Here is a 13,189-nt window from a genome sequence, read left to right as displayed (position 1 = left end):
GGGCATGGATGGTGTCCTCCTGCCAGGCAGAAGGGCTTGGACTAGATGTCCTTTGGGGGTCCCTTCCAACTCTACAATTCTATCTCCATCCATCCATCCTGTCATCTATCTATTTTTCTGTCTGTCAGTCTGTCCGTCCATCCATCCCTCGATTCATCCTGTCTCCTAGCAATCTATATGTCTCTCTATCAATCTATCTATTCATCCACCCACCCTGTCTCTTATCTATGTACTATCCATCCATCCATCCTGTCATCTATCTATCTGTCTGTCTGTCTGTCCATCCATCCATCCCTTGATTCATCCTGTCTCCTGTCAGTCTGTCTGCCTATCTGTCAATCCATCCATCCATCCATCCATATCATCCTATCAATCTATATATCCCTCTATCAATCTATCTATTCATCCACCCACCCTGTCTCTTATCTATGTACTATACATCCATCCATCCATCCAGTCATCTGTCTGTCTGTCTGTCTGTCTGTCTATCTGTCAGTCTGTCTGTCCATCCATACCTCGATTCATCCTGTCTCCTGTCAGTCTATCTGTCTGTCTATCTATCCATCCATCCATCCATCCATCCATCCACCCATCCATTGGGAGGGCTTGGATGGTGTCCTCCTGTCAGGCAGAAGGGCTTGGACTAGCTGTCCTTTGGGGTTCCCTTCCAACTCTACAATTCTATCTCCATCCATCCATCAATTCAGCCTGTCATCCATCCACTCATCCATCCATCTGTCTATCCATCTATTCATCCATAGGAAGGGGTTGGGTGGTGTCCTCCTGCCAGGCCAATGTGGGGCTGGACTGGATGCCCTTTGGGGTTCCCTTCCAACTCTACAATTCTATATCCATCCATCCATCAATTCAGCCTGTCATCCATCCACTCATCCATCCATCTGTCTATCCATCTATTCATCCATAGGAAGGGGTTGGGTGGTGTCCTCCTGCCAGGCCAATGTGGGGCTGGACTGGATGCCCTTTGGGGTTCCCTTCCAACTCTACAATTCTATATCCATCCATCCATCAATTCAGCCTGTCATCCATCCACTCATCCATCCATCTGTCTATCCATCTATTCATCCATAGGAAGGGGTTGGGTGGTGTCCTCCTGCCAGGCCAATGTGGGGCTGGACTGGATGCCCTTTGGGGTTCCCTTCCAACTCTACAATTCTATATCCATCCATCCATCAATTCAGCCTGTCATCCATCCACTTGTCCATCCATCTGTCCATCCATCTATTCATCCATAGGGAGGGGTTGGGTGGTGTCCTCCTGCCAGGCCAATGTGGGGCTGGACTGGATGCCCTTTGGGGTCCCCTTCCAACTCTACAATTCTATATCCATCCATCCATCAATTCAGCCTGTCATCCATCCACTCGTCCATCCATCTGTCCATCCATCTATCCATCCATAGGTAGGCGTTGGGTGATGTCCTCCTGCCAGGCCAATGTGGGGCTGGACTGGATGCCCTTTGGGGTCCCCTTCCAACTCTACAATTCTATATCCATCCATCCATCAATTCAGCCTGTCATCCATCCACTCGTCCATCCATCTGTCTATCCATCTATTCCTCCATAGGGAGGGGTTGGGTGATGTCCTCCTGCCAGGCCAATGTGGGGCTGGACTGGATGCCCTTTGGGGTTCCCTTTCTGTGACCGTCCCTTCCATTCCGCAGATCATGACGCGCCCCTCGGCGGCCAACAAGAACTTCCCGTACCACGTCCGGACCTCCCAGATCGGGATCGTGGAGGAGGCGTCGGCCTCTTCGTGCTCCTCCTCGGCCCCGGGGGCCAAATTCCCGCACCACGTCTACGGCAACGTCACCTTCATCAGCGACTCCGTCCCCAACTTCACTGAGCTCTTCTCCATCCCACAGAGCACCACCGGCACCAACGGCGGCACCCACGTAAGCGGGACATCTACACTCTCACATTAATGTGGGTTGGGACCACTTGAACCACCAGGAATCCCATGCTGTGGAATCCTGGGAGTTGTAGCACTGCAAGGTCTTCCCTCCCAGGATCCCATCGCAAAGAACGTCATGGAGTTGGAGGAGACCATCAAGGGTTATTCCGTCCAACCACCTTCTGCTGGGCAAGGAAAGACTATTGAACCCCTCCAACAGATGACCATCCATGGATAGATAGACAGATAGAGAGATAACTGAGAGAGATATAGACTCTTAGATTTGGAAGGGATCTCTAAAGGCCATCCAGCCCAACCCCTTCTGCCATCAAAGAGGACCCAATCCAAGCCCTCCCAGCAGATGGCCATCCAGTGACAGATTTGATAGAATTGCTAGGTAGAATGTGTATATATGTGTGCGTATATATGTGTGCGTATATGCGTGTATGTATATATGTGTGTGTGTTTATGTGTGTGTCTATATGTATGTGTGTGTTTATGTGTGTATGTGTTTATATGTGTGTGTGTGTTTATATATATGTGTTTATATGTGTGTATGTGTTTATATGTGTGTATATATGTGTGTATGTGTTTATATGTATGTGTGTGTATTTATATGTGTGTATGTGTTTATATGTGTGTGTGTTTATATGTATGTGTGTGTTTATATATGTGTGTAAGTGTTTATATGTGTGTGTATGTGTTTATATGTATGTGTGTGTATTTATATGTGTGTATGTGTTTATATGTGTGTGTGTTTATATCTGTGTGTGTTTATATGTATGTGTGTGTTTATGTGTGTATGTGTTTATATGTGTGTGTATACATACACATATATACATACACACACATTCACACACACATATATGTGTTTATATGTGTGTGTGTATATGTGTGCGTGTGTTTATATGTGTGTGTGTTTATGTGTGTATGTGTTTATGTGTGTGTGTGTGTTTATATGTGTTTATATGTGTGTGTGTTTATATGTGTGTGTATGTGTTTATGTGTGTGTGTGTGTGTATACATACACATATATACATACACACACATTCACACACATATATATCATAAACTTGGAAGAGACTCTCAAAGGCTATTCAACTGTCTTCTGCCAGGTAGGGAGACACTATTGAAGCCCTCCTGGCAGATGGCCATCCAGTTATACATTAGATAGATAGATAGATAGATAGATAGATAGATAGATAGGATATATATATATATCTAGAGTTGGAAGGGACCCCCAAAGTCCATCGAGCACAACCCCTTCTATTGCCAAGGAAGACTTATTCCAAGCCCTCCCGGCAGATGGCCATCCAGTCATACATAATATAGATAGATAGATAGATAGATAGATAGATAGATAGATAGGAGTGATATATATATATGCATGCTAGATATATATCTAGAGTTGGAAGAGACCCCCAAAGGCCATCTAGCACAACCCCTTCTGTTACCAAGGAAGACTTATTCCAAGCCCTCCTGGCAGATGGCCATCCAATAATAGATATAATAGAGATAGAGATAATATGCTAGATATATCATCCCAGAGTTGGAAGGGGTCTCTAGAGGCCATTTAGCCCAACCCTCTTATGCCTCCAAGAAAGAACCAATACAAGCCCTCCCGGCAGATGGCCATCCACTCATAGATATGACAGATATAATTGAGATATATATGCAAGGTACATCATCTTAGAGTTGGAAGCGATCTCTAGAGGCCATCTAGCCCAACCCCCTTCTGCTGTAGAGGAACACCCAACCTGATCCCTCCTGGCTGATGGCCATCTAGTCATAGATTAGATAGATAGAACAGATAGATATAATATATATGATAGGTAGATAGATATAATTGAGAGATAGATATATGCTAGTAATATCATAAAATCCTAGTTGGAAGGAACCCCCAAAGGCCATCTAGCACAACCTCCTTCTGCCGCCATGAAAGACCCAACCCAAGCTGTCCCAACAGATGGCCATCCAATCATAGACATGATAGATATAATTTATATATATATATATATATATATAAATTTTTCTTAGATATTCGTTTTTCAACTTTAGTATATGTATATTGTTATATTTTATGTTATTCCTGTTTAAAATTAATTAAAATTATATATGTGTGTGTGTGTGTGTGTGTGTGTGTGTGTGCATATGCTAGATACAGTGGTCCGTCGTGACTTTGCCATCCAATTATTATCAAATTCTACAACACTGCTGGTCACAGCCAGCCTCCAGCTGGAGCGCTCAGCACTGATACTATTATCAAATTCTACAGCACTGCTGGTCACAGCTGATCTCCAGCTGGAGCGCTCAACACTGATACTATTATCAAATTCTACAGCACTGCTGGTCACAGCTGATCTCCAGCTGGAGCGCTCAACACTGATACTATTATCAAATTCTACAGCACTGCTGGTCACAGCAGACCTCCAGCTGGAGCGCTCAGCACTGATACTATTATCAAATTCTACAGCACTGCTGGTCACAGCTGACCTCCAGCTGGAGCGCTCAACACTGATACTATTATCAAATTCTACAGCACTGCTGGTCACAGCCAGCCTCCAGCTGGAGCGCTCAGCACTGATACTATTATCAAATTCTACAGCACTGCTGGTCACAGCTGACCTCCAGCTGGAGCGCTCAGCACTGATACTATTATCAAATTCTACAGCACTGCTGGTCACAGCAGACCTCCAGCTGGAGCGCTCAACACTGATACTATGATCAAATTCTACAACACTGCTGGTCACAGCCAGCCTCCAGCTGGAGCGCTCAGCACTGATACTATTATCAAATTCTACAGCACTGCTGGTCACAGCAGACCTCCAGCTGGAGCGCTCAGCACTGATACTATTATCAAATTCTACAGCACTGCTGTTCACAGCTGACCTCCAGCTGGAGCGCTCAACACTGATACTATTATCAAATTCTACAGCACTGCTGGTCACAGCCAGCCTCCAGCTGGAGCGCTCAGCACTGATACTATTATCAAATTCTACAGCACTGCTGGTCACAGCCAGCCTCCAGCTGGAGCGCTCAGCACTGATACTATTATCAAATTCTACAGCACTGCTGGTCACAGCAGACCTCCAGCTGGAGCGCTCAGCACTGATACTATTATCAAATTCTACAGCACTGCTGGTCACAGCTGACCTCCAGCTGGAGCGCTCAACACTGATACTATTATCAAATTCTACAGCACTGCTGGTCACAGCAGACCTCCAGCTGGAGCGCTCAGCACTGATACTATTATCAAATTCTACAGCACTGCTGGTCACAGCTGACCTCCAGCTGGAGCGCTCAACACTGATACTATTATCAAATTCTACAGCACTGCTGGTCACAGCCAGCCTCCAGCTGGAGCGCTCAGCACTGATACTATTATCAAATTCTACAGCACTGCTGGTCACAGCTGACCTCCAGCTGGAGCGCTCAGCACTGATACTATTATCAAATTCTACAGCACTGCTGGTCACAGCAGACCTCCAGCTGGAGCGCTCAACACTGATACTATGATCAAATTCTACAACACTGCTGGTCACAGCCAGCCTCCAGCTGGAGCGCTCAGCACTGATACTATTATCAAATTCTACAGCACTGCTGGTCACAGCAGACCTCCAGCTGGAGCGCTCAGCACTGATACTATTATCAAATTCTATAGCACTGCTGTTCACAGCTGACCTCCAGCTGGAGCGCTCAACACTGATACTATTATCAAATTCTACAGCACTGCTGGTCACAGCCAGCCTCCAGCTGGAGCGCTCAGCACTGATACTATTATCAAATTCTACAGCACTGCTGGTCACAGCTGACCTCCAGCTGGAGCGCTCAGCACTGATACTATTATCAAATTCTACAGCACTGCTGGTCACAGCAGACCTCCAGCTGGAGCGCTCAACACTGATACTATTATCAAATTCTACAACACTGCTGGTCACAGCCAGCCTCCAGCTGGAGCGCTCAGCACTGATACTATTATCAAATTCTACAGCACTGCTGGTCACAGCTGACCTCCAGCTGGAGCGCTCAACACTGATACTATTTGACTGTATGGAGAAGCTTCCTCTGCGGATAAAGCCGCAGCTGAGGATTACGTGAACAACACATTCAAAGAGGTTGTGTAGTGTGTAAGTGTATGGGGAGGGTTTATAAAGACTTAAAATAGTTTATATAACTACCAAAATAATGTATAAATATTAAAATATAGCGTCCCTACTTTGTGGAATTTCACTTTTCGTGGGTAGTCCTGGAACGTAACACCCGTGACAAGTGAGGGAACACTGTATATCGTCCTAGATTTGGAAGGGATCTCAAGAGGGCATCTATCCCAACCCCCTTTTTGCCGTAGGGGAAGGCACAACCCAATCCCTCTGGGCAGATGCCCATCCCGCCATGTCGTGACGCCTTCTTTCCTATTTCACTGCAGCCCCGCAAGCAGACGGAGGAGACCTCGTCGGCGGACCCAGCCCTGACGTCCAGCTGCGTGGTGACCACGACGACGACGGCGCTGATGGAGCCCCCGTGGGCCCCCAAGGGGCTGAAGGGCCCCCCGCCCATCCTGCCGGAGCCCCTCCCCCCACCCCCTTACCAGCTCCAGGCTCCCCCGACCCACCCCCACCCCCACCCCCACAACGGGGGAGGGGGCTTCACCGAGTACTTCAGCATGCACACCAACGGGGGCAACGCCCGGCCCGTCTAGGTGGCCTCCGGGGTGCCCACGACCCGTCTTGCCAAAACCCCTTCCTACTACTACGTTCCGCACCAGAGGGCTATTTCTCTCCCCGGCCATGGCTTTTGAGTAAAGACACGTAGCAGGCGTCCCCCAAAGTTTACTATTGGGGTCACACTGACCCTCCTCATCCTTCTCCTCTCCAGCTCCCTTTTCGTTGGAGTGCAAAACACAAAAATCCCCAAAGTTTGCACTGGAAACAGACTGGTCCTCCTCCCCCTTTTAGTCAAAAATACAGACAACCCCAAGGTGTCCTTGGTGGCCAAACTAGCCCTCCTTTCCCCCCAAATCTCTTCCCTTTTGAGTAGGAATTACAGACAACCCCAAGATTTCCTTTTGGGGCCAAACTCATCCTCGCCCCCCTCTCCATCTTCCTTTTGAGTGCAAAAGACAGACGACCCCAAAGTTTGCACCACAATACGACTGGCACTCTCTCTGTGTCTCCCTTTTGACTTTTAGTAGTAAATACCGACAACCCCAAGGTTTGTTTTGGGGTCAAATAGGTCCTTCTCTCCCCCAAATCCCCCTTTTTCCTTTGAGCAAGAAATGCAGACAACCCCAAGGTTTCCAATTGGGGTCAAACTGGTCCTTCTCTCCGTCTCCATTTCCCTTTTTAGTGCAAAACACAGACAACCCTAAGGTTTCTTTTGGGGTCGAATGGGTCTTCTTTCCCCCCAAATCCCCCTTTTTCCTTTGAGTAAGAAATGCCGACAACCCCAAGTTTCCAACTGGGGTCAAACTGGTCCTTCTCTCCGTCTCTGTTTCCCTTTTTAGTGCAAAACACAGACAACCCTAAGGTTTTATTTAGGGTCAAACTGGCCCCTTTTTCCCCCCTCCATCTCCCTTTTATTTTTGTAGAGCAAAGCACAGGAAACTTCAACGTTTGCATTAGAATCGGACCCGTCCTCTTCCTCTCCATCTCTCATTTTGCTGCAAAACATGGAAAAGCTGAAAGTTTGCATGGGAATAAGACTGGTCCTCTTCCTCTCTGCCTAACTTTTATTGATAGTGCAAATCACAGAAAACTCCAAAGTTTGCATTAGAATCAGACTGGTTCTTTTCCTCTCCCTTTTATTTTTTAGTGCAAAACATAAACATCCCCAAAGTTTGCATTAGAATCGGACCGGTCCTCCTCCTCCTCTCCGTCTCTCGTTTTGTTTGAGTGCAAAACATGGAAAAATCCCGAAGTTTGCACTAAAATTAGACTGGTTCTCTTCCTCTATGTCTCTGTTTTATTTTTTTGTGCAAAACACAAACATCCCCAAAGTTTGCACTAGAACCAGACCGGTCCTCCTCCTCTCTGTCTCTCTTTTTGTTTGAGTGCAAAACATGGAAAAAATACCAAAATCAGACTGGTTCTCTTCCTCTCCATCTCTGTTTTATTTTTTAATGCAAAACACAAACATCCCCAAAGTTTGCACTAGAATCAGACTGGCCCTCCTCTCCCTTTTAGTAAAAAATACAGAAAAACCCAAGGTTTCTTTTGGGGTCAAACTGGTCCTGCTTTCGCCCCCAAATTGCTTCTCTTTTTAGTAGGAAATACAGAAAGCCCCGAGGTGATCTTCCTCTTCCTCCTCCTCTCCATCTCTCTTTTCCTCTGAGTGCAAAACATAAAAATCCCCAAAGTTTGCGCTAGAATCAGAGTGGTCCTCCAAGGTTTCCTTGGGTCAAACTGGCCCTCCTTTCCCCCCAGATCTCCTCCCCTTTTAGTAGGAAATGCAGATGACCGCAAGGTTTCCCATTGGGGTCAAACTGGGATTCCTCCTCCTCCTCTCTATCTCCCTTTTTCCTTTTTTAGTGCAAAACACAGAAAAACCCAAAGTTTGCATTAGAATAGGACTGGTCCTCCTCCATCTCCCTTTTCCTTTTGAGGCAAAAATACAGATAACGCCAAGGTTTCCATTGGGGTCAAATTGGTCTTATTTTCCCCCCAAATCTCATCCCTTTTTAGTAGGAAATGCAAACAACTCCAAGGTTTGCATTAGGGTCAAACTGGGCCTCCTCTTCTCCATCTCTCTTTTTTTTTAGTGCAAATCCCAGAAAACCCCAAAGTTTGCACTAGAATCAGACTGATCCTCCAAGGTTTCCATGGGTCAACCCCCCCCCCCCCAAATCTCCTCTCCTTTTAGTAGGAAATGCAGACTACCCCAAGGTTTCCCATTGGGGTAAAACTGGGCCTCCTCCTCCTCTCCATCTCTCATTTCTTTTTAGTGCAAATCACAGAAAACCCCAAAGTTTGCATTAGAATCAGACCGGTCCTCCTCCTCTCCATCTCTCTTTTTGTTTGAGTCCAAAACACAAACATCCCCCAAGTTTGCATTACAATCAGACTGGTTCTCTTCCTCTCTGTCTTCCTTTTATTTATTTTTTTAGTGCAAAACACAAACATCCCCAAAGATTGCACTGGAAGCAGACTGGCCGTCGTCCTCCTCCTCCTCTCCGTCATCCTTTTAGTAAAACGCAGATGTCCCCCATGGTTTCCTTTGGGCTCAAACTGGTCCTCCTTTTCCTTTCTAACTCTCTTTTCCTTTTCTTTTTTTAGTGCAAAATACGGAAAACCCAAATGTTTGCACTAGAATTGGACTGGTCATCCTCGTGCCCACCTCCCTTTTCCTGTTTTTTTTTTAGAGCAAAACACGGAAAACTCCAAAGTGTGCACTAGAATCAGGCTGGTCATCCTCCTTTTCCTGTTTAGTAAGAAATGCAGAAAAAAAACCCAAGTTTGCATGAGGATAAGACTGGTCCTCCTCCTCTCCTCCACCTCCCTTTATGTCAGAAAGGCAGTCGACCCCAAGGTGTTCCTATTGGGGTCACACTTCTCTTCCTCCTCCTCCTCTCCACTTCTCTAAATCTCCTCCTCTGCCTCGTCTACACTCAGGGCCAGCCCTAGGTAAATTTCAAGTGTAAACGGGAGCTCCTCAAGAGCACCCCTCGGGGATTGGCGCTCTACGCAAATGCGTATCTTGCCTATTGCTTCAGCCGCCTCTGGTGATGCTAGATCATAATCTTAAAAGATGCCATTCCCTCTGCTACTGAAAATAAACTGGTGTTTTTTTCTTAAACCCTTGATAAATTATTCCAAACATATAATAGTATCCATGCTACTCTGGATCTGTCCAACACTACACTGCCCTATGATGCAGGTTCAGAGTGAATTTGAACTACATGATACAAGTCTGCCCTAGAATGCTTCATGAGACTGCATTGTAGTGCAGTGTAGATGGGTCGCAGACAATCCCAAAGGTTTCCATTGGGGTCAAACCCTCCTACCCCTTTCAGTAGGAAATGCAGACGACCCCAAGGTTTCCCATTGGGGTCAAACTGGGATTCCTCCTCCTCCTCCTCTCTATCTCCCTTTTTCCTCTTTTAGTGCAAAACACAGAAAAACCCAAAGTTTGCATTAGAATAGGACTGGTCCTCCTCCTCTCCATCTCTCTTTTCCTTTTCAGGCAAAAATACAGACAACCCCAAGGTTTCCATTGGGGTCCAATTAGTCCTAATTTCCCCCCAAATCTCATCCCTTTTTAGTAGGAAATGCAAACAACCCCAAGGTTTGCATTAGGGTCAAACTGGGTCTCCTCCTCTCCATCTCTCATTTCTTTTTAGTGCAAATCCTAGAAAACCCCAAAGTTTGCACTAGAATCAGACTGATCCTCCAAGGTTTCCATGGGTCAAACTGGCCCTCCTTTCCCCCCCAAATCTCCTCTCCTTTTAGTAGGAAATGCAGACTACCCCAAGGTTTCCCATTGGGGTAAAACTGGGCCTCCTCCTCCTCTCCATCTCATTTCTTTTTAGTGCAAATCCTAGGAAACCCCAAAGTTTGCATTAGAATCAGACCAGTCCTCCTCCTCTCCATCTCTCTTTTTGTTTGAGTCCAAAACACAAACATCCCCCAAGTTTGCATTAAAATCAGACTGGTTCTCTTCCTCTCTGTCTTCCTTTTATTTATTTTTTTAGTGCAAAACACAAACATCCCCAAAGTTTGCACTGGAATCAGACTGGTCAGACTCTCTCTCTCTCCTTTTGGATGCTGTCCAGAGTTTTGCACCCCTATCTCCTACATTTGGACCCTTGCAACGACTAGCGTAGCCTTCCATCCGTTCCGGCCTCTACTCCGAACTGTTTCCTAGCTCTTTTACGAGAGTTCTCCCTTTTCTCTCTATCCAAAGCCATCATCCTACAAAGACATTGCGGTTCTCTAATATGAGCCCTCCCGTAGCCTTCCATTGAGACCCAACAGTGTCCGCTCCAACCTCTAGTCCGAACTGTTCATTTCTCTCTCTCTCTCTCTCTCTCTCTCTCTCTCTCTCTCTCCTTTTGGATGCTGTCCTGAGTTTCGCACTCCTATTTCCTACATTTGGACCCTTGCAACGACTAGCGTAGCCTTCCATCCATTCCGGCCTCTACTCCGAACTGTTTCCTAGCTGTTTTACGAGAGTTCTCCCTTTTCTCTCTCTCTGCCCCCATCATCCCACAAAGACATTGCGGTTCTCTAATACGAGCCCTCCCATAGCCTTCCATTGAGACCCAACCGAGTCCGCTCCAACCTCTAGTCCGAACTGGTCCTTTCTCTCTCTCTCCTTTTGGATGCTGTCCTGAGTTTCGCACTCCTATTTCCTACATTTGGACCCTTGCAACGACTAGCATAGCCTTCCATCTGTTCTGGCCTCTATTCCGAACTGTTTCCTTGGTCTTTTAGGAAGGGTCTCCCATAGCCTTCCATTGAGACCCAACGATGTCCGCTCCAACCTCTAGTCCGAACTGGTCCTTTCTCTCTCTCTCCTTTTGGATGCTGTCCTGAGTTTCGCACTCCTATTTCCTACATTTGGACCCTTGCAACGACTAGCGTAGCCTTCCATCCGTTCTGGCCTCTATTCCGAACTGTTTCCTTGGTCTTTTAGGAAGGGTCTCCCATAGCCTTCCATTGAGACCCAACGATGTCCGCTCCAACCTCTAGTCCGAACTTGTCCTTTCTCTCTCTCTCTCTCTCCTTTTGGATGCTGTCCCGAGTTTTGCACTCCTATTTCCTACATTTGGACCCTTGCAATGACTAGCGTAGCCTTCCATCCGTTCTGGCCTCTACTCCGAACTGTTTCCTTGGTCTTTTAGGAAGGGTCTCCCTTTTCTCTCTCTCTGCCCCCATCATCCTACAAAGACATTGTGATTCTCTAATACGAGCCCTCCCATAGCCTTCCATTGAGACCCAATGGTGTCCGCTCCAACCTCTAGTCCGAACTGGTCCTTTCTCTCTCTCTCCTTTTGGATGCTATCCTGAGTTTTGCACTCCTATTTCCTTCATTTGGACCCTTGCAATGACTAGCGTAGCCTTCCATCCATTCCGGCCTCTACTCCGAACTGTTTCCTAGCTCTTTTGCGAGAGTTCTCCTTTTTCTCTCTATCTGCCCCCATCATCCCACAAAGACATTGCAGTTCTCTAATACGAGCCCTCCCATAGCCTTCCATTGAGACCCAACCGTATCCGCTCCGACCTCTAGTCCAAACTGTTCCTTTCTCTCTCTCTCTCCTTTTGGATGCTGTCCTGAGTTTTGCACTCCTATTTCCTTCATTTGGACCCTTGCAATGACCATCCATTCCGGCCTCTACTCCGAACTGTTTCCTTGGTCTTTTAGGAAGGGTCTCCCTTTTCTCCCTATCTAAACCCATCATCCCACAAAGATATTGCGGTTCTCTAATACGAGCCCCTCATAGCCTCCCATTGAGACCCAACCGTATCCGCTCCAACCTCTAGTCCGAACTGTTCCTTTCTTTCTCTCTCCTTTTGGACTCTGTCCTGAGTGCGAATTCCTGATGACGGTGGATTTCCGAAAATACGCCCGAATGGGGTTTTTTGGGGGGAGGGGGTTAATTTTGGAGGGGATTATTATTATTATTATTATTATTATTATTATTATTATTTGTTCCATTTTTGGCCAAAATAAAGAGGAATTATCGTGTTTCTATCCCACCGAGAAAGGAAGAAGAGATTAATCATCATCATAGTCATCATCGTCATCATCTTCATCCAGATGGCAATCCTAATGACGCAATCCGCATACTGGAGACTCTCGGTTAACCGGAATAATACTTTATTATGGCGTTCTGCATTAACCAAGCTGTCCTTATAATACAATTAAAATATTAATAGGAATGCATTTTGACATTAATATCAAGTTTATAGTATAGTATTATGTCTTTTCTTAATTATTATTAAGAAATTATTATTAAGAGTGCATTATTATTATTATTATTATTATTATTATTATTATTATTATCTTCCAATCTCTATGGATGCTGGTTACCTGAAGGTTTATTATTATTATTATTATTATTATTATTATTATTATTATCCTCCACCACAGACATCCCAGTGTTCCTTACTTTCTCCATTGGTTTGGAATGTGTATTATTATTATTATTATTATTATTATTATTATTATATCTTCCAATCTCTATGGATGCTGGTTAACTGAAGGTCTATTATTATTATTATTATTATTATTATCCTCCACCACAGACATCCCAGTGTTCCTTACTTTCTCCATTGGTTTGGAA

At 45.8% G+C, this 13,189-nt stretch overlaps 1 protein-coding gene across 1 annotated transcript in view; it reads left to right on the top strand.

Annotated features, from left to right (window-relative positions):
• Positions 1–12,597, top strand: part of LOC132780776 (transmembrane protein 145-like) — a 63,842-nt gene extending 51,245 nt beyond the window's left edge. The window contains exons 14-15 of the mRNA XM_067461801.1: positions 1,679–1,909; positions 6,335–12,597. Of these exons, the coding sequence (XP_067317902.1) occupies positions 1,679–1,909; positions 6,335–6,607 (504 nt within the window). The 3' untranslated portion in view covers positions 6,608–12,597. The remainder of the gene's footprint in view (positions 1–1,678; positions 1,910–6,334) is intronic.
• The last annotated feature ends 592 nt before the right edge of the window (positions 12,598–13,189 follow it).

This window comes from Anolis sagrei, chromosome Y (assembly GCF_037176765.1).
Source record: "Anolis sagrei isolate rAnoSag1 chromosome Y, rAnoSag1.mat, whole genome shotgun sequence".
In the NCBI taxonomy this organism is placed as follows: domain Eukaryota; kingdom Metazoa; phylum Chordata; class Lepidosauria; order Squamata; family Dactyloidae; genus Anolis; species Anolis sagrei.
Note: the sequence above shows the minus strand (reverse complement) of the source record. Positions and strands in the feature narration are given on the sequence as shown.